The sequence below is a fragment of the Helianthus annuus genome, chromosome 9, assembly GCF_002127325.2.
Source record: "Helianthus annuus cultivar XRQ/B chromosome 9, HanXRQr2.0-SUNRISE, whole genome shotgun sequence".
In the NCBI taxonomy this organism is placed as follows: domain Eukaryota; kingdom Viridiplantae; phylum Streptophyta; class Magnoliopsida; order Asterales; family Asteraceae; genus Helianthus; species Helianthus annuus.
The window spans coordinates 182802852-182830165 of NC_035441.2; the positions used below are offsets into that span (position 1 = coordinate 182802852).

At 36.1% G+C, this 27314-nt stretch overlaps 5 protein-coding genes across 7 annotated transcripts; 4 read left to right on the forward strand and 1 right to left on the reverse strand.

The window, feature by feature from the left end:
* The first annotated feature begins 5103 nt into the window (after window positions 1-5103).
* LOC110880004 (mitogen-activated protein kinase kinase kinase 17) lies at window positions 5104-8954 on the forward strand. 3 transcript variants are annotated; one of them, XM_022128555.2, is made up of 2 exons: window positions 5105-6146; window positions 8196-8954. In XM_022128555.2, the coding sequence occupies exons 1-2, from the start codon at window positions 5416-5418 to the stop codon at window positions 8668-8670; spliced, it is 1206 nt and encodes a 401-aa protein (XP_021984247.1). In that variant the 5' UTR covers window positions 5105-5415; the 3' UTR covers window positions 8671-8954. The 3 variants fall into 3 exon arrangements, with proteins under 3 accessions (XP_021984246.1, XP_021984247.1, XP_035833857.1); XM_035977964.1 differs by having other exon boundaries at window positions 5105-6134; window positions 8184-8954; XM_022128554.2 differs by lacking the exon at window positions 8196-8954 and having other exon boundaries at window positions 5104-6860.
* Window positions 8955-11433: 2479 nt separating this feature from the next.
* LOC110875090 lies at window positions 11434-12145 on the forward strand. Its single transcript, XM_022123325.2, has 2 exons — window positions 11434-11645; window positions 11726-12145. The coding sequence occupies exons 1-2, from the start codon at window positions 11540-11542 to the stop codon at window positions 11953-11955; spliced, it is 336 nt and encodes a 111-aa protein (XP_021979017.1). The 5' UTR covers window positions 11434-11539; the 3' UTR covers window positions 11956-12145.
* Window positions 12146-13379: 1234 nt separating this feature from the next.
* LOC110880003 (shikimate O-hydroxycinnamoyltransferase) lies at window positions 13380-16129 on the reverse strand. The gene is made up of 3 exons (XM_022128553.2): window positions 15947-16129; window positions 15402-15829; window positions 13380-14419 (listed from the first exon to the last, which is right to left on the reverse strand). The coding sequence occupies exons 2-3, from the start codon at window positions 15807-15809 to the stop codon at window positions 13523-13525; spliced, it is 1305 nt and encodes a 434-aa protein (XP_021984245.1). The 5' UTR covers window positions 15810-15829; window positions 15947-16129; the 3' UTR covers window positions 13380-13522.
* Window positions 16130-18964: 2835 nt separating this feature from the next.
* On the forward strand, window positions 18965-23522 carry LOC118481854. Its single transcript, XM_035977159.1, has 12 exons — window positions 18965-19038; window positions 20721-20777; window positions 20871-20927; window positions 21005-21061; window positions 21149-21196; window positions 21280-21336; window positions 21424-21465; window positions 21729-21785; window positions 21867-22621; window positions 22660-22926; window positions 23013-23271; window positions 23368-23522. Exons 2-12 carry the CDS (start codon window positions 20768-20770, stop codon window positions 23505-23507), a joined length of 1749 nt encoding a protein of 582 aa, XP_035833052.1. The 5' UTR covers window positions 18965-19038; window positions 20721-20767; the 3' UTR covers window positions 23508-23522.
* A 241-nt stretch (window positions 23523-23763) lies between these two features.
* LOC110875089 lies at window positions 23764-26718 on the forward strand. The gene is made up of 13 exons (XM_022123324.2): window positions 23764-23779; window positions 23835-23909; window positions 23983-24045; window positions 24125-24187; window positions 24267-24329; window positions 24447-24587; window positions 24706-24786; window positions 24878-24916; window positions 25016-25199; window positions 25365-25427; window positions 25523-25703; window positions 25867-26133; window positions 26225-26718. The coding sequence occupies exons 1-13, from the start codon at window positions 23764-23766 to the stop codon at window positions 26534-26536; spliced, it is 1548 nt and encodes a 515-aa protein (XP_021979016.2). The 3' UTR covers window positions 26537-26718.
* The last annotated feature ends 596 nt before the right edge of the window (window positions 26719-27314 follow it).

Here is a 27314-nt window from a genome sequence, read left to right on the forward strand (position 1 = left end):
TGGTTAAAGAACCTGTTTTGCTCATTTCTGGGTATATATATGTTGTTAAGTTTGTGTTTCAAAGTTCAAACACTTTAATCAATCAGAGAATATCATAAATTCATATCTGATCTGTACCCTTGAACCTGGACTTGGTGAAGCCATCTGGCCACGTGATGGTGCGCTCCTGCTCTGGACCATCGATCTCTGACTAAAGTATAATGGCCATAAGTAGTTTGTCCACTAAATGCTGTTAACTTTGAACGTGCTAGCTAGCCCAACACTAAATTAATAGAGATATCATACATTTTATGTAGTTAATTAATTAAATAGGTATAATGATCACAAGGTTTGTCTGACTTGTGTTATACTTAATTATTAGATGACTAGTGTGGATTCATTCGCGCTGTGTAGTGGAAATTCGGTAGGTATTTATTTATTTTGTTAGGTATCAACACTCGTTATAGCAATCGGATGCCAAAGTTAAGAAAAATATAGTTATATGCCAAAGGAGGTGTTTTATACCGATCGAAGTAAATAAAAATGAATACCGATACCAATACCAATACTGACACTGTCCGGTTGGGATCGGGTAGGTTCGTTTCGGTGCCGGTACCGTATTGACAATCGATATAGTTTACGACACAAAGAAATAAATTATTATGCGGTACAAAGAGGAAAAGAAAAAAAAACTTGTTTACAATAGTTTAATTACACAAAAGTTGTCTGCAACCCAAAAAATATAGTCATGTAACAAAAAAATAAAGTCATGGAACCAAAATATAATGTGGTGTATAAAAAACGAATACTGACACAGATTCCAATGATACTAATACTCATATCGATGTTATTCAGACGACATCGTTTTCGTTCATAACAGTACTATTACGACATCGGCATTTGATATAGCGTACGATACCCAGAAAAGACCCTATTTTAAAGACAACCATGTTTTCACTAAAAATTATACCGGGAGATTGAGAAGAAAACCAAACACAACTGTGTGTTTACTTAAAAAAAAAAAACAAAAAAAAACTAACAAGCGCAGGCTATATATTAAAGAAAAACTAAACTTGTTGCTCTAGCTACCATTTGGAGGATTTGGTTAGCCCGTAATAAGAAGACGTTTGACGACTCGTTCGTCCCTGTCAAGAGAATCGTGGAGATGATCAAGGAATACACGTATCTTTGGATATGTCATAGGAAGAAGTCGCATTCTTTGGCCTGGAACAAATGGATCGATTTTGACATTATCGATTTGTTGCAACCTTTTTTCTTCCGTTTTTCTTGTTTCTCTCTTGTATGTACGTTTTGTTTGGTTGTTCCGTTCCAGTTCCTTGCTGGGTTCTATATATCATAACTTCACTCTTAACTCAAATTTAGGCTGCCACGCCTATTAGTTATAGGCCACTGATGAAAATAAAAATCTACAAACTTCTTTTGGATCAGCTAATTAGCTCTTTATCAGAAAAATGAATTAATTAGTTGTCTATTAACATGTATACGCTAGATAATTCTTGATGACGGAGGTAGCTCAAACCTTAATAACCTGATTAGAGACACAACAGCTTAAAAGGTTGAAAGGTTAAAAGGTTCGGAAATAGTCCAACGGTCATGAACAGTAAAAAGGACAAGCACAGTGTCCGGTCACATCAACACTTAACGTGTGAAACCTTCTGCCCAGCCACAACCAGAACATGTGGGAGAGCACACCCTTTTGTCCGCAGGTCCAAACCCTTCAACCCCCAAAATGGGCAAACCCCTCACTGCAAGCACAGATTCACTAGTCACGGGTTTCTCCTTTAAGAAACACCTTCCCCTATAAAATGCAGGCTATTCCACCATGCCATTCACTCCAGGATCAGCAGATGTCACTCTAACTCTCTGATTCTCCTTCTCCCTCTTGAGAACTAGCTTCATGTTTACTTCTCTTCTTCACACTAAATAATTCATCTTCTCCAACGATCGCTTTCTGGGCTGATTTCTAATCAGCTCAAGATCTAAGGAAGATAAAAACAATACTAGTGAATCTCTCTCCACGTCTTGCAAACGTGGGGGGACCCCACGACCTGCGTTAGGCTAATCGAACCCCTGAACCCTTTTACTCCAGAGATATCGCTACAGGCCTTGGTGTATTATTTGTTGCATCTTGGTCTATTATTTGTTGCATCAACAATTCTCATTGGGTGCATATGTAGGATACACAACTAAATAACACGTATAAACAGAAGCAGGCGAGGAGGGCATCCCAAGGCTGACCAATTCTAAATGTTTCAATCAAAATTCTCTCTAAATAAAGTAAAAGATTTGTTATTCAGATTCTTTTCTAAGACGCAAGTTGGAATATACACAGAAAAAAAAAAGATTAAAATAATTGGTATCTATATAATGATGTTATAAAATAATTAGAAATAGAGCTAACGTAGGCATCCAAATATGTAAATGTGAACGCTTTAAAACAAATACTCCACATAATTTTAGTCAAGCCCATCCACCTAGATGCTATATTAGTTATTTGGTCAAATATGCACATCTTGATTATGCAAGTGTTTGTCTAACTATATAAAATAAGGATACTTTAATTACACATGATTTTAAATCATAAAATTCAAAACTAATAGCATTTCAAACTTTTGTGTTTATTTTGTAAACAATCAATTCAATATTCAATATATATAATAAAAAATATTGTCCTTTAACTATATCAATAAAAAACACTCAAAGAAAATGTCTCAAAATGTAACAAAAACCTACCCCACACCATTCCACTAATGCACTAATTAACCCATAAATTCCTACCACCAAACTTCCATTCCACCAATGCTTTCAACATGGTTGACCGCTCAGCGTTCCTCCAACAGGTCCACCAACGTTGTCCATCTATCTATCGGTGGGTCCAGTTCCTGTACGCCCAACCCGCTAGGTTGTATGTTGGCAGCGATTGTATTAGGGCCACCACTGGAGTGCAACAAGGAGATCCCTTGGGGCCCCTTCTCTTTGCCCTAGCCTTACACCCACTTATTCTTCGTGTCCAGGAGCACTGTAACCTCCCCTTTCATGCTTGGTATTTGGATGATGGCACGATTATTGGTAATGCAATGGAAGTTGCTAAGGCATTGGACATCATCAACACGGAGGGACCATCCCTAGGGCTCCATCTCAATATTAAGAAAACGGAAGTGTACTGGCCATCGTGTGACGGTCTCAAGGTTCAGGACGGAATTTTCCCGAGAGGGATAAGTAGACCTGAGAGGGGGGTTAAGCTCCTTGGGGGGGCGGTTAGCCGAGATTCTGCTTTTATCGGGGAATTAGCAGGGCGGCGGGCATTGAAAGCGGTTGACCTTATGAAACTCTTGCCCTGCCTTCAGGACCCCCAGTGCGAGCTTCTTCTTTTAAGGTCATGCATGGGGGTAGCTAAGTTACTATTTGGGTTGCGGACCTGCCAACCCCACTTGATGGCCAATGCAGTATCCTGTTTTGATGATGGTCTTCGAGAGGCTATCGAAGACATTGTTGTTTGCGGGGGGTCCTACTTCGGTGACCTTCAGTGGCGTTTGGCATCTTTGCCGATGCGTCTGGGGGGTTTGGGCCTCCTCTCAGCTCGGGATGTTGGAGTTTATGCTTTTGTGGCGTCTAGAGCTCAGTCGTGTGTATTGCAAGACCATATCCTTCGGAACAGCGGGGTTGTTAAGCTTGACGTAGACTACCAACAGGCCCTTGAGTACTTAAGTATCTCTCTTCCAGACTTTGATATTGGCGGTTTCTATAATATGGACACCGCCCCCCCAAAGCCACAAAAAACTTTGGCGAATGCCCTATTTGACAAAATCGCTCGGAGTCTGGGAGAAACATTCGATTTGTCTCCCCGCCAGAAGGCGGTGATTGAGTGCTTGAAAGGCCCCATGCGCAAGATTTTTTTACTGTTATCCCGATCGAGGGGCTGGGGCAATGCATGTCGGCTGTTGAGTATAGGGCTATCCTCAAATACCGGCTGATGATCCCTATGTATTCAGAAGACGAAACCTGCCCAATTTGCCGTAAAGCCTGCATGGATAAATACGGGGAGCATGCTATTCATTGTAAGGAGCTCCCTGGTTTCAAATATCGGCACGACTGGGTGAGAGATGTCTTGGGGGACATCTTGAGGAGAGCGGGGATTTCTGCCAAGAAGGAGGCCCCTGTGAATTTCCTTACAGATCCCATGGAAGGGAGATCTACATTAAGACCAGCGGATCTGCTCGTTTTTGGCTGGGCGGGAGGGAAACATGCTTGTGTGGATCTCACAGGAGTCTCCCCCTTAGCTGGTTTAAGGGAAAGCGGGTTTGTAGCAGGACAGGCTATAAGGAAAGCGGAATCTAAAAAGGTGGATAAACACGCTAAAGCATGTGCTGATAACCAACATGCATTTGTCCCCTTCGCCTTCGACACTTTTGGCTCCCTAGCTCCAGAAGCTATCCGTTTGTTGACTAGGGTCCAAAAGGTTGTCCACAGCAGTTGCTCATCAACAGGGGGGCAGGGGTTTGTCTTTAATAGGCTAGGGTTTGCTATTCAGAAGGGGGTAGCGGCGCAGCTTGTTGCTCGCTTACCTGCGATATTGATGTAACTCGGCCAGTTGTTTTTATATATATATTCATCACTGTGGTGGTGTTTGATGATTTAAAAAAAAAAAAAATTAATCATTTATTCAAACTTTAATTTAAATAATAACTAGCAACTAAATTACAATTTCACTATTCAAATTTCAACAGGCATGTAGCATGCACATAATTAGCTAGATCAATTATGTACTCTTAGTTAACAACTTATTATCTACAATTAAAAAAAAAAAAACATATTCATAACGTAGGAAATACTCATCATACCTTATTTTAGAAACTTAATCTAAAAGTTTACTACACATCAACAACAAACAAAAACAGCTAATAATAACTACTTCACAATCTAACGAACCATCCAACCTTAATTCCAACATGGTAACAACATTTTGTTTCCATATACATTGGTACGAATGTACTTATGAAGTCAGTTAGTTTCAACCAGTTGACAGTTAATTATACCGTTATAAAGAAAGAAATATATACACATATATAAATAGTTGCGTCTAGTGTGTGTGTGTTCTGTATGGTGGTCATAATAATACCTTTTCAAGTTGTTTGTATGGAAACGCGGCTGCCTGTTTACCAATCCCCACATGCCTAATTTTAGAAACTCCATAGAAACAACCAACCCCACATGACTCGTAAACCCTAAATTCTTCATTCTTCTTTCTTTCTTCCCCTTCATAACCCTAATTCTTCCATTTATTTCAACTCAGATTATTATTATTGTTTTCATTATTATTTCCAATTCGTCAACCTTATCTTTATTTATTGCCTTTTGTGATTCATAAACCAAACCAAACCAAACCAAGCCAAACCAAGCAAAGCATTTGTTGCAATGGATTTGAATTCGGGTTTAAAGAAAAGAAGGTTGATGAGTGAAGATAATGATAATGATAATAATAATAATTGGGAGCAGAAGAGAAGAAACCGAGCGAGCAAGTATGGCAATGGAATGGCGTGGTTTCGCGGCTGTTTGATCGGAAAAGGGTGTTTCGGGTCTGTATATCTTGCAACTTTGAAGAAACCCAAATCGAAATACAGCTCTTACCCGCCAATTATGGCTGTCAAATCGGCAGAGGTCTCTGTTTCATCTTCAATTCAAAAGGAGAGAGAGGTGTTGAATAACATTAGAGGCTGTCGTAATGTGATCAGATGTTTTGGGGATGAGATTACCAATGGGGAGAATGGTCAGATGGTGTATAATTTGCTGCTGGAGTATGGGTCTGGTGGAACCCTAGCTGATCTGATCAAGAAATCTGACGGGTTGCCCGAATTGGATGTTAAACGTTACACTAGATCAATTCTCCGTGGGTTGCGGCATATTCATCGCTGCGGGTATGTTCATTGCGATTTGAAGCCTGAAAACATCTTGCTCGTAGCCAGTGGTGGTTCTGGAGGGGATCAATACACAGCTAAGATTGGCGATTTAGGGTTGGCGAAGAGGGCAAAACAGAACAAAAAGGGGAAGTTGATTGTTCCTTACTGGAGGGGTACACCGATGTACTTTTCGCCTGAAGTTGTGATTGATGGGGTTCAAGAAGCTCCTTCGGATATTTGGGCGGTTGGGTGTATTGTGCTCGAAATGTTAACAGCGAACCCACCTTGGGGTCCGAAAGGAGATACGAATAGTGACGAGATTATTACTCGAATTGGGGAGCTTAATGAGTCTCCGTTGATTGTAAGCACGTTGTCGAGTGAAGCCAAGAGTTTCTTGAAGGGTTGTTTCTCGAGGAAATCGATGTACAGATTGACAGCAGAGATGCTTTTAGCTCATCCGTTTTTAGAAGGAATAGATGAAGATAATGTTGAAGATGATGATGATAATACTAATAATAATAACGTTGAAGATACTGGTGATGTTTTTGACATAAACGCTATCAGCTCGTTAATTATGTCTGAAGGTGAAGACGATGAGGCGATTAGTTTTTCATTATTTTCAGATGATTTATGTTCTTGGTCAGAAGAAGAAGATGTAACAAGTGCCAGTGCCCCATTGAATGAAGTACACCACCAATACCCTATTACTTTCACTGTTGTGTAAGAGAATTTATATAATGTTTTGTGAGATTTGAAGTTACATTCATACCACCTATGTTCTGTAGTCATGTTTAAGGTACAGAGTACACTATATGTTTTGTGAAATTTGATTCATTCTTTGTGTTATCTGCTGCATAATGTATGCGGAAATCAGGATGATAGTTTAAGCATTATTTTTGTAGGTTGTATCATGTATGTGTTCTCAATTAATATGATTTTGGGAACCTAAAGATTTTGGTTTCATCTTGTTGTTGTATAAGAAAAGTGTCACTGTTGCAGTTTTTGTCTCAGACTTTCTGTATATCCAAATGACTACAATACCTTTCCTTTTTGTACGCTTCGCAATATATACATGTGTAAGTCATATAACCTACATATGTATATGTTATCTATGTCACAAACGAACAATTAATGGTTACAGTTATATCATTTTCTAACGTTTTGAAAATTCTAAAATTGGAAATAGAATGTATTCGCAATAATTTGAGCTCCCTCAATGCCCCTCTACTATCTATTACACACATAGTTTACCACTGGGGTTGGTGGTCCAGTAACAAGACAAAGCCTTTTAATACACTTAAATGTGAGGTCTTGGATTCAAGTCTTATAAGGACTAGGAAATTCTTGGTTCCAAAAAAATAAATAAATAAATATTACACATACTTAGGTTTCAGAGATGTTCATTTATGTAACATGTTCTGACCATTTTTTCAAAGGAGGAAAGTACACTCAACTTTGAAATATTCTACATAAATCCAAAAATATGATCTTAAAATTTATATAAAGTGATATAAAAAAGATTTTTAGGCAAATCCTAAAAGTATTTTATCATTTCCCTTTTACCAAATTTAGGCATGCAAAAGTTAGTAATTAAATTAAAAGCCAAACTTTATTTTTAAAGTTAAAACCTAATATGTAACTGATTGTATCTTAATACAACAAAATAAATATGGACTTATCTTAAAATGGAACATATATGTGCAACAAATTTTTTATTAATTGTCTTTCAAGTAAACTTTTTGGATCCGCCGCAATACTTGATAGAACGAACATATTTCAAGCAAAGTTGACATGGTTCACTAGTATGATTTGATCACATTAAAGGTGACATGGATTTTAAATAATTTATGGTCGTATGAGTTAAAAGGAAATAATATATTTTTTGAAGTACGGCTGTACGAGTAACGACTGTGATTTGTGTGTGGGCCGAGGAAGAGAGTACACAATCACGGCGTGAATAAATATTTACGTTGTTTTGGGCTGAAATATTATGGGCCTTAGTTGTTGCTTGCTTCTTTCAACCAAGTTTCAATAGAAACTGATTTTAGTAAGTCACATCAAGTACTTGGAGATTTTATGCAAAATGTTTTTGGGTCACGATTAAATCTAATTGTTTTATAGAAATTGTCACTTAACCAGGAGACATTTAAATCCATACAGTAAATTAGTTTTTGAGTTCTTGTATTTTAGTGGTTTAACCACTTGAGTCCAAAATCAAAAAGTTTAACGCCCTTAGTCCCTAGTCATTTATTTTATAACGTTTTGAGTCCAATTTTGTTCGGATATTTGGGCGGTTGGGTGTATTGTGCTCGAAATGTTAACTGCGAACCCACCTTGGGGTCCGAAAGGAGATACGAATAGTGACGAGATTATTACTCGAATTGGGGAGCTTAATGAGTCTCCGTTGATTGTAAGCACGTTGTCGAGTGAAGCCAAGAGTTTCTTGAAGGGTTGTTTCTCGAGGAAATCGATGTACAGATTGACAGTGGAGATGCTTTTAGCTCATCCGTTTTTAGAAGGAATAGATGAAGATAATGAAGATGATGATGATAACAATAATAATAATAATGTTGAAGATACTGGTGACGTTTTTGACATAAACGCTATCAGCTCGTTAATTATGTCTGAAGGTGAAGACGATGAGGCGATCAGTTTTTCATTATTTTCAGATGATTTATGTTCTTGGTCAGAAGAAGAAGATGTAACAAGCGCCGCCAGTGCCCCATTGAATGAAGTACACCACCAATACCCTATTACTTTCACTGTTGTGTAAGAGAATTTATATAATGTTTTGTGAGATTTGAAGTTACATTCATACCTATGTTCTGTAGTCATGTTTAATGTACAGAGTACACTATATGTTTTATGAAATTTGATTCATTCTTTGTGTTATCTGCGTAATGTATGCGGAAATCAGGATGATAGTTTAAGCATTATTTTTGTAGGTTGTATCATTCATATATGTGTTCTCAATTAATATGATTTTGGGAACCTAAAGATTTTGGTTTCATCTTGTTGTTGTATAAGAAAAGTGTCACTGTTGCAGTTTTTGTCTCAGACTTTCTGTATATCCTGGCCTTGGTTATGGTGGATGCACTTCTTAGAATTAATAGCACGACATCCAAATGACTACAATACCTTTCCATTTTGTACACTTCGCAATATATACATGTGTAAGTAATATAACCTACATATGTATATGTTATCTATGTCACAAACGAACAATTGTGTTTTAGCAATAATGGTTACGCTTATGTAATTTTCTTATGTTTCGAAAATTTTAAAATTGAAAATAGAATGGATTCGCAATAATTTGAGTTCCCTCAATGCCCCTCTACTATCTATTACACACATAGTTTACCACTGGGGTTGATGGTCTAGTGACAAGATAAAGTCTTTTGGTACACTTAAGTGTGAGGTCTTGCATTCAAGTTTTAAAAGGACTAGGAAATTCTTCGTTCCAAAAAATAAATAAATATTACATATACTTTCTTAATAGCTTGTTACAAATAGCTTAGGTTGCAGAGATGTTCATTTATGTAACATGTTCTGACCATTTTTTCAAAGGAGGAAAGTGCACTCAACTTTGAAATATTCTAAATAAATCCAAAAATATGATCTTAAAATTTATATAAAGTGATATTAAAAAGATTTTTAGGCAAATCCTAAAAGTATTTTATCATTTCCCTTTTACCAAATTTAGGCATGCAAAAGTTAGTAATTAAATTAAGCCAAACTTTATTTTTAAAGTTAAAACCTAATATGTAACTGATTGTATCTTAAGGAATGGGATCAAATACAAACACTTAAGTTTGTAAGAACCATAAGAAGCAATACATAATTGACAAGTGTCCATCAATAAAAAATTAGTTTAGGGGTAATTTAGACTTTTTGACCATATTTATTTATAACTAATTAAAAATAATTACAAAAAATATAATCAGCACAACACTATATAATTAGCACAACATCATTAATCGTTCTTCATTATCAGCACATCGTCCTCGAATCGTTCTCCATTATCAACATAAACGACATTAGCACAACATCTTCAATCGTTCTCCATTATCAGCACACCAGATGTGCTGATTATATCTACCTTTGTTGTTTGTTTGTATTATTTTGTAATTAACACATAATCAGCACCTTATTAGCACAAATATAAAACACCTTTTGTTAACTTTTTTTAAAAAACACTTTTATAAATACAAAAAGGTATAGCAATATGGTACTCATATTAAAGATAAAAAAATACTTGATTTTATGGTATATATTTTTAAAAAAAATAATGAAGTATATAAAAGTTATTTTAGTTTAAAAAACCTTGGTGGAATTTGTATTTAATAGAAAATGGTCAAATGACTAGCAATTTTACAAAATTACCCCTAATTTGTTAGTAGTAATTTTTAATTATAAGAGTTTTATTTATAATCAATATCAACCCTTGATTTAAATTAACAATGGTTCAGATCTGTTCTTACGGTTCTTATAATTAGCACTGTTTGTACAGGATCTCAACCCCATACAACAAAATAAATATGGAACAAATTTTTTATTAATTGTCTTTCAAGTAAACTTTTTGGATCCGCCGCAATACTTGATAGAACGAACATATTTCAAGCAAAGTTAACATGGTTCACTAGTATGATTTGATCACATTAAAGGTGACATGGATTTTAAATAATTTATGGTCGTATGAGTTAAAAGGAAATAATATATTTTTTGAAGTACGGCTGTACGAGTAACGACTGTGATTTGTGTGTGGGCCGAGGAAGAGAGTACACAATCACGGTGTGTATATTTACGTTCTTTTGGGCTGAAATATTATGGGCCTTAGTTGTTGCTGCTTCTTTCAACCAAGTTTCAATAGAAACTGATTTTAGTAAGTCACATCAAGTACTTGGAGATTTAATGAAAATGTTTTTGGGTCACGATTAAATCTAATTGTTTTATAGAAATTGTTACTTTTTTTTTGAACGGTGACTTTCTTGTATTAGGCTACCGCACTCCCCAAATTGGAAAGCTCCGTTGCCCCTCTCCGGCCAGACTATGTTGTCTTAATCGGGCCCACACAACCAGGAGACATTTAAAATCCATATTTGGGCAGTGATTTGTTTTTATATAGAGTTATAGACCAAGACTGTTTTGGTCACAATCCGATGAATCGCTAGTCCGTACCCTCTCGGCCGACTAGCGCCTAACGATTCTTACAACATTGCATATTGGTACATAATGTGTAATAAAAAGATGAAGCCGCAGTGATATGAACTTTAATATTAATTGACTTTATTAACTTGTATCGATTAGGAACTCTATATAAAGAACAAAGACTATTTCATATATTTGAGCCCGGCCAATGTTGCAATGCACCAAGGCGACACTCAAAGGTACTAATAACAAGCTATTGTGACGGGTCTTTCCTAAAATTATATGATTAATATCGAGGGGCCCGTGAGTGTAGACATATCTATGTAGGTGAAAGATTCTATATTGGCTGTTCAATAATGGGCAAAAAATTAAGGTAAAAGCTTCAAACTGAAGTTGCTTTTACATGATTCTTCCTAAAACAAACATTCTGTAGCCTTTATCTAGAAGTTAGGTATCTGTGTGTAACAGTGTTAAGCTATTGAAGATTAGTGAAAATGAGATCAAATATGGTGGTATACCTTTTCTTTATCTTTATATGTACTCGGATCGTTTTAAGTTCTGCAGGCTCGAATAATCCAACTCTCCAACAAGAAGTTCATGGTTAGTATTCATCCACTCTCACCTCTTTGTATATGTGGTTAGGTGACATGGTCATGACATATACTTGATATTTCATACAGGGGTGGAGGAGGCACTGACTGGCTTAAATAGCAACATAAACGAGCCCGATGGGAGCAAATATACATTGAAAGAAGGAGAGAAAGGAGGAAGAGGAGGCGCACATGCTGGTGGTGGTGACGCGGATGTGGATCGCAGTCGCCATGTTCCTCGTAACATAGTGCCGTCAAAGCGTATAGTGTCCTTCAGTGTTACTTTTGGGTCGTTTTTTCTTCTCCTTTTCGCCGTCTAAGACTATAAATTCGTATTGTTTTCGTCTCTCATCCTTGCGCCATCGCTGCCAGCTATTTCCTTTTTTACTAAAAATCTTCTTTTCGTCTTCGTACGTGTAGTCGTAACACTTATGTGTGAAACAATCTCCAGTTGTTGTAAATTTTGGTTTTGTGTTCTAATGGTTTATGAACTTGAGTATGTTTATGTGATATTTTATGATGCATAACATTTGTTTTGTACAATAGTTATGTTATGATGGTGTGACTAAAAACTAAAATACAGTAGATTAATTTGCATTTACTATTCTCTCAAACCCATATTCATGTCAAAGAGTCCAGTAACCGACAATAACTACCGCCTCTCACTGTGGCAAGACTAGCAGCTGTTACCTGTGCAGATTAAGCTCCACGACCGAAGGTTACCCTGCGCCAGCGACCAAGTACTGCTATCGAGAACCTTATCCATATCCGGGGGTTTTTTAAAGCAATAGATACAACGCCAAAGCGACTAACAAAAACCCAATCGCGAGCTATTGTGTGGGTATTTTCCATAAAAATAAGATTAATATCAAGTGAGCCGATGCCAAAATATTACATATGAAACCCGATAAGAAGCTAAGAACAATCTTTTATAAAGGTATGTATAATGTATCCCTTGCATCCATATTATTGAAAGAAACAAGTATTAATAAATATAAAGTTAAATTCCCTCATAAACTTATTGTAAAGCAAGGAGGCTTCCAGTCCTGATTTATGATTAGTCAATAAAGATTGGTTGCTCCACCACCATTAACACAAATAGATTTGATATTTGATTTCTTATGATTAAATTAGTATCTCTTGTGTCTGCTAGTTGCAACCAACTAACCAAGATCACAAAAGATGCCCAATATCTTAAATAATTTTTTTTTTTTTTTTTTTTTTTGAAAATTTTAGTGCAAGTGACCAAATAATTACATATCATTGTGTGCCCTCCTAACGGGCCCGGTATTTGAACATGTGCCCACTTAGACATAGCCCATTGGGCTCTAAACCTTGTCCAAATATTAATCAATTCACTATAATTTTAATTCTTCTCTGAACGAGGTTTGTTTGTAACTTTAAATGTGATGATCAAATATATATATTTGCAATATATATGATCACAAAGGTTCATTTGAGAATAAATTTAATGTGAGAAGAAAAAGAAGAAATGGCATAATGGTAAAACATTAAATAGTTTATAACTTATCTCATTAATTATGTTATCTCTCATTAATAAAGCAAAAAAACATTTTATCCTACAGATTTCAAAATTTATCATACATATATCTTACACTTACCGAAATTTACCCTACGCATATCTAAATTTATCATACACTAAAATGGAACATTTCTATCGGTTTAAAACTTATTCTTTTTATTCTTACAAAATTTTTCTTCTCATTTGAACCATCCACACATATGATCATACTTAATTGCTTGAATTGATATAAAAGTAATAAACCGATAAGCCGATTAAAAACTGTTTCAGCCTCCACTCACATACAACAATGTGTCTGGGAAAGGTGTTATGACTTATGAATAATGAGCAACATAAAAGCCATTTTAGATATCATACAAGAACCCGCTAAAAAGCTTCATGTGTTCAGCTTGTAGCGAAATGGCGATCGACAAGCTCCCATCATTAGTTGGGCTCGGTAAGACGAAACTCAACCCTTCATAAGCTATCCCACCCGGGCCCATGAATATGGGCCGACCCCATCCAAAGTCCGCATCATGGATCGGGAGTCTAGCCCAGCTGGTAATCCCAAGATTCGGGCACGCAAATGTATGAGCCCCACGAACCAACGCCTTTAGATCGGGCTGCAGTTCTAAGTAATCCAGTGCAGATTTTAGATAATCATCGTCCATCTTTGCCAATGCGTCGTGAATTTTACCCGCGGCGTACCATGTAGGCTTTGATTGTAAGTCACCGGCTAATGCTATCGGGGTGGTAGTGAATATGACGTTTCCAAAGTAGCCAGGCGGAAGCGATGGGCGCAGGCGGGCCCGCCCGTCAGTTGCGATGTATAGCTTGGTGTCCTGATCATCAGGAAGGCCACGTGCTTTACACACGCACCTCCAAACATGTCCGGAGAGCATTTCATACGAGCTATAACTGATTGTGTTGCCGGCTTCTTTTGATTTGGCTTTGAGGGCGTTGAGTTGGTCTCGGGTTAACTTGAAAATGGATACCGCGGTTTCAGGAACTTGTTTGTCGTTTGTGGTTTTGGGTGCGGTTTTCATAGGAGGAGCGGGTTGGTACTCGATGTGCTCAAAGGCCGGCTGGGGTGGGTCGCGGGCACGTAGGAGGGTTCGGTCAATGAAAGGTGGGATGGTTAGGTCGAGGCCACGAGCCATGTCGGACCAAGTGTTGATGAAGTGCAGCCCAGATGCCCCATCTGCAGCGTGGTGCTGCATCCCAACTCCTAGTGACACCCCACCACATTTAAAGTATGTGACCTGCATTATCATATCAAAATATAAATTAATTAATTATATTATACATTATACATAAACATAAAAATCAAAGTCAAAGCATGACACATAAATACTTGTTCCTGTTTTATAAGTGGTCAAGCATAGTGTACACCTTGGTCATGCATGATTTCTTCAATTACAATTTCAACCCTCATTAACTTACACTTAGCCACCTCCACATTTACCCTCTAGGCCCTTCAACGTTGTATGTTGATTTTTTGAGTTAAATGTCATTTTAGTCTCTGTGGTTTGGGTTATTTTGTCAATTTAGTCAAAGGTTTGAAACGTTGGTATTTTAGTCCAAATAGTTTCAAGAGTTGTCATTTTAGTCCACTAGGTTAACTCCGTCCATTTTTTGTATTAGCTAGAAGGGTAATTCGATAATTTTATATGGTCGAATTGTCATTCTATTTAACAGAATTACATATAAAATGACCGAAATGCCCTTCTAGTTAACAAAATAAAGGGATGGACCCAGGATTTAAAACTATTTGGATTAAAATGAAAACGTTTCAAACGTTTAGACTAAACTGACAAAATGGTTCGAACCATAGAGACTAAAATAACATTTAACTCTTAATTTATTTTCTTCTTACTTCGGTCCCACTACTATGCCACTTGTTGCATTCACGTTATTTTATTTTTTTCTCTTATAACTTTAAAAAATGATGTTTTATAAATTCTGAAAAAAACCGTTGCAACTTGTTGTTTACATTTTTATATTTATTTTTGGTCTTTTATGTGTTATGATAGGTTTTTCCTCATTCGGTATGTTTACGTCAAGATTTTGGTTTTGATTTTTATAATTTTTTTATATTGAAAGTAACCAAAAGTCACGATGAGATAAGCATGACATCATTCTCTAACTGGTAAACACATGTTTTAGTTGAACATATAAATTCTTTATAAAAACAAAAATGCTATAAGAAATAAAATACGATATGTTTATATTAACAGTTAATACCTGCAAGACAAGCAGCGGATACGATTCAATCCCTTGAGAATAATCAACCGCCGGAATAAGTCGCCGGAGTTCCAACGTGGGCGCAAAGTCACCGTAATCATCCACCACACCATCAGACTCCGCCTCCACAAACAACACACCTTGTCCTTGACAATCGATCTCAATCCTACCATCTTCATCTCGTTTCAACCGTCCACCCATCGGGTAAAACGGGACCAACGCCTTACTCAACGCCTCCTTCATCACCGTCGGATCAAAGAAGTTAGCAGCACCATTAGGCCGGTAGAAATACACACTCGGTGTGTGAAAATTCGGCACCACCAGGTCCACATTAGAGTTCCATAATCTTATTCTCGGCGTCTCCTCCGCTGGCCTCACCATCGTTGATTCTCGCACCTCGATCTTCATATCGGTTTTTGATCAACAAACTGCATATAACGAAACATAAATACACATGAAATATTGGGAATTCGGTGATTGCGAAAAAAGGGGAAGTGATAAAACAGCATAATTAACAAGATTTATGTAACAGAAATATTTGTTACCTTTTGAGGTTGGGGAGAAAATTGTGTAGTGCAGGTGTTCGACGAAATGTCTGGTTAAATTAGAGAGGGTGGTATAGCTGTTGGTGGTGATTTGGTGTGAAGTGGGTTTGAGTTGGAGAAATGAAAAGGGATGGGTTTTATAATGCAGCTCTGAAAGTATAAGTCTCACCTACCGTTTATAATGAGGGTGGCCTAATTAAAGTTGCAATTTTGATTTGGTCGAGATAGCCTATAAAATTAAAATTTAATATTGCGGATTTAATTTAATATAAATATACATTAAAGTTGCTATTTTTATTTTGGTCGAGATAGCCTACAAAAATTAAAATTTAATATTGTGGATTTAATTTAATATTTAATATTAATAAATATAAATAAAAGCTTAAAACAACCAAACTAAATAGAGCATGTAATTAGAGTATCCTCATGTTTTTCTTCCTTTCCTCTCCTCCATCATCCTCTCACATTTTTCATCCGCTATTATTTGAATTTCACTCTCTTTCACCTAAATGCCACATGAATTTCGATCCTTCGCATACCCACAAACATCTCCATAGGAAAAAGAAACAAGAATCATGCTTTCACTAGTCATTATTTATAATTTTCATTTAATGAAAAAAAAAATCCCACAAAGTTAAAATAAAAATCAGCTAAATAAAAAGTAATTTAAGTTCATCTGCAACAGTCAACTTCATTTAAATTAATTTAATAAAATAGACATTTATTTTATTTCAATTAGATTCTATTTCATTCATTTCTATATCAATATAACAAATAATTAGAGGTGTAAACAAGCCGAGCTGAGCCCAAGCTCGACCAGGCTCGAGTTCGAGCTTGTTTAATATATGAAAAGCTCGAGCTCAAGTTTGGCTCGATTCGAGCTTTATTTGTAAAGCTCGAGCTCGGCTCGGGCTCGGGCTCGGGCTTGACTGGTTTAGTATTTATTAATTAATTAATATTAATTATAATAATTATTATTATTCATATAATTTAGTTATTTTTATATAATTTATATAAATGGTATTATTATATAAATATATATTTAATATATTAATAAAAAATATATAAACAGAAAGCTCGTTTAGGCTCGCGAGCCGGCTCAAGCTCGATAAACGAAGCTCGGGCTCGGCTAGATCTTGACTAGTTTATTATTTAAGAGAAAAATGCCCGGATAGTCCTTGTGGTTTCGCCTTTTTTCACCTATAGTCCCCAACTTTCTAAAATTACCTTAATAGTCCCCAAGTTTTCATTCTTTGTTCCCGGATAGTCCCTGGATCTAACTTCAGTTTGTTTTCTCTGTTAAGTGACCCCATGTGCATATCACGTGAGGGGTATTTTGGTCAGTTTTTTTCCCACTTTTACCCACCCCATTCCATCCCTCTTCTCTCTTTCTTGTTTATATCTGCATCTTTACCCACATTCGACCAAAATCAAAGCACCACCACCACACCTAAATCTCTACCGCCACCACCCTCAAGTATTCCATTGCCCACTGGTATTCCATTTCTAGCGCTCAAATTCCAATATTCCCCAAAATATCATCTAAGAATAGTGAATTTTATGCTTTAATAGAAGGTCAACTCACCTGCAATAACCCATCACCATACTTAACCGCCACCTGAATCTCACAACCAGGGTATTCCAAACTCTTAACCACACCTTTATATACTCTCCCAAACCCACCTTCACCGATCTTCGAAGACTTGCAGAAGTTCTTAGTCGCTAATTTCAATTCAGCGACTGTAAAAACTCTCAGATTGGTTGGTTTCTTTTCCGAATTTGAGACTTGTGATGTCTTGTTGCAAGGAAAGTCGGTACGGCTGTGCGGAAAGATCCGGTGGAAGATGATTTTGTAGTTGTGTGAGTTCTAGTTTTGTATTCGATCGAAAAACGTCGGAAGTGAAACACCATTGTTTGGTTGTGATTAATTTATGAAGATGATAACGAGGTGTGTTTTGGAAATTTGGATTTCTGTTGGAAATTTTGATTTGATGGTCGTTTTTCCGGCGATGGTGTGGGTGGGTTTGTCTGGAATTGGTGGTCTGCCGGTTATGAAAGGTTGCGGTGGTGGCGGCGGTCTGATTACGGGGTGAGGTGGTGGCGGTAGTGGGGATTTGAGGGTGGTGGCGGTTGAGATTTAGGTGTGGTGATGGTGCTTTGATTTTGGTCGAATGTGGGTGAAGATGCAGAGTTGCAGACATAATCAAGAAAGAGAGAAGAGGGATGGAGTGGGGTGGGTAAAAGTGGGTCCTTATTATTAGATTATTAATATTATTTTTATCAATATTTTATTAGGCACAAAGAAACTGACCAAAATACCCCTCACGTGATATGCACATGGGGTCACTTAACAGAGAAAACAAACTGAAGTTAGACCCAGGGACTATCCGGGAACAAAAAATGAAAACTTAGGGACTATTCAGGTAATTTTAGAAAGTTGGGGACTATAGGTGAAAAAAGACGAAACCACCGGGACTATCCGGGCTTTTTTCTCATTATTTAAAAACTAATTTGTATACATTTATAATTATATATATATATATATATAGGGCAAGGATAAATTGAAAACCCAGTTGAGTTGACTAAACCCTGAAAACCTATTAATGGCCATTGATTAACCTCCATGGATGGCTGAGATTTAATCTTCTCATTGTTGGATTTTGAATGACTTTTCTACATTTTTTTAATATATTGATGGTACTTGAGGGGCAATATGGGAAAGCCGAAATTGATAATCTCTTATATCAAAATAAAGACTGCATGGTGTAAGAAGTTTACATCAAACTTACATCAACTACATCATTACCCCCTAATCTACAAAACCTATCTCAGACTACAAAAAATTCAAAATACCCAAAACTCACCGGAGACTCACAACCCTCAAATTCTTCAAAATTTCCTAAAACTCTCTCTCTCTTGTAGTCTTCAACAAACCTCTGAAATTAACCCCAAAATCACCTGAGATTCACGCTCTGGCATTCATCTTCATCACTGAGTCTCTTGAATCTTCATCAATCAACGCAGATTTTCCAACAATCACCGAAGAAAAGAACGTTCGCCGGAATAATTAGGGTTCCGGTACGTCGTTTCAGGTTTTTTACTTACTCTTTGATTATGTAAGTGTCAAATAGATTCACAATTTGCCATGGTTTTTTTAGTCTTGTGCGTCATAACAATGAAGGATGTTAAAAAGAATGGACTTTATGGGGATTATGTTCTGCAAATAACATTTGGGTTTTCTTAAAAAGACATGGTTCTTCCCAAAAAAATTTCTTCCATTTGCATAGCCTGGTGCCGACTAAACTGGTTTGTTTGGGGGGGGGGGGAGGGGTACAAAATGAAGGTTTTTTTTATATATTTTGTAAGCCGTTGTTTATGTAGAATCCGGACTTTTATATATACAGGTTTGGGTGTGTTTCGTAGATTTGTTGTTTCTGGTTTTTTTTTTAAAGGCTTATGATTTGTTGTTAATGTTGTTTCTTTAATTTTTATAAGGGTTAGAGTTTGTGTGTGGTTCTAAATGAATTGACTTTTGGGGGTCTATGTTTGGAAGTATTGAACATCACAATTTTTTTGTAGTATATGTTTCTTGCTTCTATTTGATTGAGAAAATAAATTACACTAATAATCTGTAATTAGAAAAAACGGCTATTCGCGGTTTATCAATACATAATCAGAAATGATAAGTAAAAAAAAATCAAGAATTCTGATGATAATAAAAAAAAAGGGCATAAATATTGTCCGAATAATGGTCGTCTGATGTGTAAACTGATGCTTTGTTGGCATACGTGACATTTTGCTCTTATGTGTAAACTGATGCTTTGTTGGCATACGTGACATTTTGCAGTCATCCGCATTTACGACTAAAAATCCAAGGAAAAATGAGCCCAGGTGTTTAAAGTTACAAACCTTTCATAATTTATGCTTACGCATTCAATTGGAAATTAGTTTATTAATGTTGTTTACAATTAACAAACTGCAGCTAAAAAGACTCGCCGTACGCCGGTTGTCGATAAGCAAGCGCATCAGGATAAGAAGTTGCAAAAAAGAAAGCTAATAAGTACGTACAAGGATTATTTTCCACTAGTCTTACATTTATGTTTTGGAAAAAAATAATAAAACAAACTTGTTGTCTCAGTTACATCAGACAGTGACTTGGACACACCCGGGAAAACCATGGATAATATGCAAAAAGGTATGTTTTTTCTTACGTATAAAAGTTTCTTTGTTACATTTTTTTAAAATCTAATATTTATGTACTAGCAAATTGAAAAAAACGTTCTGAGTTGGCAACGATTCGAGTGGGCACACGCGGAAAAAACATGGAAAATATACAAAAAAACTATTTTAGATGTGATCTTAATGTTTGAGACCTTCTGAAGCAATCTGACAAAATAAAAAAAAAAGTACATATGAAAAATCTTTGAAACAAAAATATAGTTTTAAAGGGTCAAAGAGCAGTTTTCAAAGTGCTCGGTTACTTCATACATCTGGTTTTCTGTTAATGACAGGGGTGACATTAGGGCTTTTTCGGGATGAACACATGATCAATTTGGGGTGGGGGGGGGTGGTGGGGGGGTGGTTTGTGGGTTAATTTTGAATGAGAAAAAAAAATTATAGTGTGTACTTGTTCATTCTAAGGAAACAAAAACTCTGCTTGCTATAAACTGATCTGGGGCATAGTGATCTACTGTTGATTGGTATGCGATATTTGTTATCTACTGGTGATATGTGGTCCATATATTGACTGCCTCTTTATCTCATACTTTTGCAGGATCCGTTGTGACAGCTAAAAATAGCAAAACAAATCCGACAATAAAAATGACCACAGGTGCTTATAAATTAGATAAACTATGATCAATTATGCTTACATATTAAAAACCATTTTGTATTTATTGATGTTGACTACAAATAAAAAATGCAGCTAAAAAGGTTCGTGATACCCCGATGGTTGAGAAGCGCAAAAACAGGCAACAAATATGTACGTAACTACTTTTAATTCATTACATGTTTGTTTGTCATGTTATGTCTAATTTCCATAAGCTTTCTAAAAAACAGTGACACCGGATACTAATACATGCGGACCAGCAATGCGGACAAGGGGGGGTAGAAAAGGTTTAAAATTACTCTTTTTTTTTAATATATATTCTGGTAAAGGTTGTTACTAGTTCGTGATCTATATAAAACTTGTACAAAATGTAGTTAAGGATGCACATTGTGAGGAGAAGGTACGCAGGAGAAAGCTAATAAGTACGTAAAAAAGCATTTTTTTTTCTTTCGATTGTCTAATAGTAATGCTTTATATAAATAATAAAACAAATATGGTGCCACAGTTTTACCAGATAGTGACTTGGACACTCCGATGGAAAACATTGAGAAAAGAAAAAAAGGTACATTTTTTAATGTATGGAAGCTTTGGTTACATTCATCTTGAATCTAATATTTATGTGTACATGACTTTGTAAAACATTTGTAAGGCGAGGGCGATCAGGACAGGCCGGCAACACGTACAAGAGGAGGTACAAAACTGTGCTAGACATGATTTTTGAGAGTCTAAAAATAAAATGAATATATGTTTCAATACTTGTCTTAGGCCCACTTGTCTTATGTACTTTAATTCTAATTAATTACAAAAAAATGTATATTGGCAACACGTACAAGATGAGGTACAAAACTGTGCTATACATGATCTTTGAGAGTCTAAAATAAAATGAATATATGTTTCAATACTTGTCTTATGTACTTTAATGCTAATTATTTACAAAAAAATGTATATTTACAGCTCAGCGATGGCGTGAAGATAGCAAACCAAAGAAAAATGTCAAAAGGAAACTAATAAGTACGTAAACACACCCCACTATTACTTTCCTTCTTTATCAAATATGTAAATCTTAACCAAAAGTTGTTATCTTATTTTCAGCAGATGGTGACTCACAGATGAGTGCAGATACAGCTCTACCAAAACAGGATGCAATTGCTGTTAAAAAAACAAAAAAAGTAAAACATGATCGGGTGGAAACCCGAAGTGGCAAACACGCAAAAACGACGCATAAGTGGCCTAAACTAAAAACACGTTCGTCATCTATGCAGTTGTTCAAATGCATCAAGTCTCTAACGAGGAACCAACAAGAAGACGTTAATAGGATGGGTTTTGGAAAAATGTTGTCATTCAACATCAGTGGGATACCTCTAAAAATTGCCCACTATGTTGTGGACCACTTTAACCCACAAGAAATGGCTATTGAATTGCCATGTGGGTCAATAGATGTTGATGTTCAGTCTGTCCATGACCTTCTAGGGATTCCTAAGAAGGGCATAGACATGCAAAATGTACGAACAAATTCAAAGCTTGATGTTGCTGTTGAAGCATGGAGAAAACGATATCGTAAACGATTTGTGGCACCAACGAACCTGGCACGATCTATACTCACAAGTGATGAAGCCAACAGTTTTCATTTCCGACTGGACTTCCTGATGTTATTCTTAACCGTCATGGTTGAGTGTAACAAAAATGGGCGAATGAAAGAGTGGATTTTGAAAACTTTTACAGGAGACACGGATTTTAGTAAAATCAATTGGTGTGCCTATCTGATCCAACAAATCAAATCATGTAAAGATGGCTGGAAGAGTTCTGATCCTGAATCTCCATTTTCTGGACCACTCACACTTTTGGCTGTAAGTGGCCTGTTTAACAAAACTTACTAACAATATAGGCATACAACATTTGTTTTGTTATCTTACCGCTTGTTTTTTTTTTCGCCGTTACACAGTTACTATATGTCGACAGAGTTAAATGCACAGGATTTCCAGTTGACCGGACAATATACCCAATCGTATTCTGGAGCAAATACGAACTGAAAAAAAGAGAACGGTTTGAGATAAAAAGAGGTGGCTTTGGTGGAGAGGATTTGCATGAAGTTGGTGTGGTTAGACGGGATCCAAGGAAAACAGAGTTACATGCTAATGATGAAGTTCTGAGTGTAAGATTAATAATTACAACCAATTACAAAGTAATTATGTTCTTTCGAAAATTGGTTAAAAATGTATTTTATAACTTTGTTTGTAGAATGAGATTGCATTGATAGAAAAACATTTGGACGTGATGGAGGCGAAAAGAGTTACGGTGCAAAAAAAATTGGAAGTAGTGTTCAATGCTCATCCAGACAATGAGCAAGTTAAAAAATTGATACAACGCTTTGAGAAAATTGTACACTCAAAAAAAACAAGGGTATCGCTGTGGCCTGATTCCCCAAGGGAAAAAATTGCTGGGGTGCTCATGTCTCTTAACAAGACAGTCCAAAACCCAGATAATGATTACACGGAAGGTACAACGGGAAAACGGATATGTATCACTTCATTGAATATGTACTCAGTTTTTCCTACAAGCTGTTACTAATTTGAATAATTTTTTTTAAATGCAGACCCTGTAGATGATGTGCCAAACGCGGCTGCAGTGGCAAAGATCAATGGTATGACCTTTTTTACAAAAAATATTTATCTTTTTTTTATTTTGCAAATAATCGTTTACACAAAAAAAGTATTCATATGTATTTGTAGCTAAAAAAAATAGAGTTCGAGATAACTTTTTTGGAAAGACTTACTGGAAGAAGAATATACTTATCGTAATTCGTTAAGATTCGTTGAGCCATAAAAGTGCTTTTTTACGTTCTTCGTACAATCAATTTACTCCTACACGTTAAAAATTTATTTGAAATATGGATTAACAAGCTCCATTTTGATTACATTTTCCCAAAAAAAAATAACAGTGCAATTAGAAATGCCTATGTATAGTAGTTCAAAAACTTAGGGTACATTTAATGTATCGTGGGTCATGTACTGACTCTTTAAAACCATTCATTTCTAACACAAATATAATGAGATTTGACAGATTCAAATAAACCGAATCATGTGGATGTGCGAAATAAAAAACGCAGTGCAGCGAGTGATGATTTACTGAAAAAAGGTAAGGTGCAAAAAAAGTATAATACACGCACGTGTGATAATAAACTGATACAATTTTTTTTAAACATATATAGCATCTGGCAATGATCGGGGGAATGGCAATGGTAAGCGAATGAAGAATGATTTGTCGGCAAAAGGTAACTTTAGTGATGACAATCCTAACAAAAACGTCTTGTGTGATAAATAAACTGATACTATTTTTTTTAATGTATATAGCATCTGGCAATGATCGGGGGGATGGCGATGGTAAGCGAATGAAGAATGATGTGTCGGCAAAAGGTAACTTTATTGATGACAATCCTAACAAAAACGTCTTGGGTGATAATAAACTGATACTATTTTTTTTAAACGTATATAGCATCTGGCAATGATCAGGGGAATGGCGATGGTAAGCAAATGAAGAATGATGTGTCGGCAAAAGGTAACTTTAGTGATGACAATCCTAACAAAAACGTTAAGTAGTAAACCACCAAATGTATGTCCTAAAAATGCAAACTAAGCGTAACATGTGTGTATGTGGCCACATTAAAATAAATAGATCGGGGTAGGGCTGACAAAACACCAGAGATGATAGATGGAGAAAGATGCGGAGATGCCACTACAAAAAAAAATGCTACATGTGGAGACATAGGCAACAAAGAAAATGAGGCAAAAGATCAAGAGACGATAACTACAACAAGTAAGTTTTACATCTTACATATAACCCGTCACAAGTGTAGAAAAATCAATAAAACCAACTCACACACAAAACAAACTAACACGTATGTGTCTGTGTACATGTGAATGAATATAAAAAGACAAGAACAACGAAACACAAAACATGCAAGGATTGTTTGATGCGCCTACCTTTCACCTGCTCACACAAGACACCGAATTAGGTGACTCATAATTCCTCAAAAAAAAATTAACATGTGTTATTTCTGTACACAACGGATAACCCGACTTATCAATATGAAAAAAAAATTGCAGGTGATGATGTCGATGATACGCATGACAAAAATCAAGAAGGTGAATTCTACATGTTTTTTTTTTTACTTCTTTCGAATATTATAATAAACTTGGCATTTTTTTATTAAAAACTAACAAACAATAACTAAAATTGATCAGGGAAGGGAACGGCTGAAAAGGATATCACACGTAATCCTTGGATAAAGGAAATCGAATCAAGACGAAGAAAACCAGTTGGTAGGTTCGCCGGCTCACGTGATGACCATGAAGACGAAATGGGAATAGACATTACAACGGAAGAACAGCGTATTTGGGATTTTCTATTCGATGTGAAGTACTCAGTGTAAGTTTCAAATTAGAAATATTAAAAATATTACTTGTTACATTATGCAAAACTTTGGTCCTCTGATAGATTATGGAATGTTTTTGCTCCAAATAGTATGTTTTTTTTTTTAAATAGTCTATTATGTTTTAAGTGTATAACTGCATATGATTTTTCGCAAAACAGGACACGTGGAATGGTCATCTCCTTGTCTAGCGGGGTAACAAAAAAATTTGGTCAATCTGCTGGGTAAGTTCACCTATAAAATATATACATAAAACATAATAGGCCTAGTTTCTTGATATCCAGAATCTAATCTACATATCTAACATTGTCTTGCGCAGAGATGTTATCTTCGAGAGTATATACGGCTTAGAACTCACAAAAACGCTGATGCGCACTTTGAGGGGGGAAGTGAAGGTCTGCTCTGATGTAGTTGATGCTTGGGTAGATGTGATGAATTTTGAAGAACTTGACAGAACCGACGGCTGCCCAACGCGGGTTTATTTTAACACAACTGTGATAGTAAGTATTCATACTGTATTACTTGATCTTTGACTGTGATTTTGGATTTATTAAGTCTTTGGGAACGTTGTAAGTATGTCTATCTAAATGCATCTTTTGAATTATGGGTGATTCGCGGCTTGCACCACCTTATTGACACAAACTTATTTTGGAAAAAAAACAGGACAGCTGGCTTTTGACGGATTCTACTTGTGATGATGATGAACGTATGCAAACGTTCGGCGAAAGGATGGTCATAGGCGGCGCATATGATTTCATTGGGATCAAAATGGGTTTCTTTCCAATCCTCGAGAATGATGAATATTACATGCTTGTTTTCGATCTGGAAAACGGTGAAATAACCGTCATAGACCACAAGCCTGATCGCACACCCTTAGCTGGCATTAGGGATCATCAAGACTACTACAAAAAAGATACACCATACAAAGTGGTTAGTCATTTTCTTTTCCCATAAAAACATTAGGATGAAAAACAAGAACTCATACAAAAACTGATTAGTTTATCGTTTTTTTTTTTAACAGAAGCATATGCTGGACAATTATTTGGAGCATTGCAAACATCCGTTAAAGGATAAAATTGCACCAGCCAAGATTAAAAGGTGTGATATCCATTGGGCGACAAGTGCACATCCAATGGATAGTGCAGTGTTCCTTATGCACCACATGCAAAATTTTAACGGCGTTGGTAAACACTTTGAATGTGGTTTTAGTAGCAACTGGAAACAAAAGCAAAAACAGATTCTTACCCTCCGAAAAAAATTCGCTACACGCATACTACTCTGTGATGTGAATGTGGTGAAGGCAAAGGTTCGTGATGCTGCATTATCAGTGTAAGTTGCTGATCCGTATGGTAATGTTATGTTTTTTTGTGGATGGGACTATGGTGTACAACTTAAACAATTTAAACTCGTACTTTGTTAGTTGCCTATATGTATCTAACTATTAATGTCTGTCGTTGATCCGGACATCTTAAACATTTTGGTGAAGCATAAGTAAACTACTGGAAAGTTTGACAAGCGACCATAACTATCAATATGTGTGTTCTTTGCTATAATAATTAGCGTTAGTCAAACGGCCATAACTATCATTACAGAATTGCTTTGTTACAAAAAAAATACCTTTCTTTGTACAAACAAACAGTACCAAAAAAAATGTAACAATATATATTAAATTGAGGGGCGAGTTACCTACTATGCAAAACCTAACTACTCATTATAATATATTTTCATAAATGCCAGCTTTGAATTGTCAAATCTGCAAAAAAAAAAAGTACACGCATGTACCCCAAACCATATCCAAGAAACATTTATAATAATATATATAAAGTAGTTGTTATGGGGAATCTAAGATGGACAAAAAGCCATCATAGTTCTCAGATTGTACTTGTGGGAAACGTTGATATTATATGTTAACTCAATTGATATACTATTATAGTATTTTTATAAATAAAAAAAGGTGAAGTCTTACAAAGTAGTTGTGCCAACTTGGAAGTGACTGCATAAGTACATACATATGGAACACTATATCCAAGAAATATATAAAAGTACAGTCTCATTAATTGCCCCAATATGGGGAATCTAAATTGGACAAAAAGGAAACTTGTCACTTATTA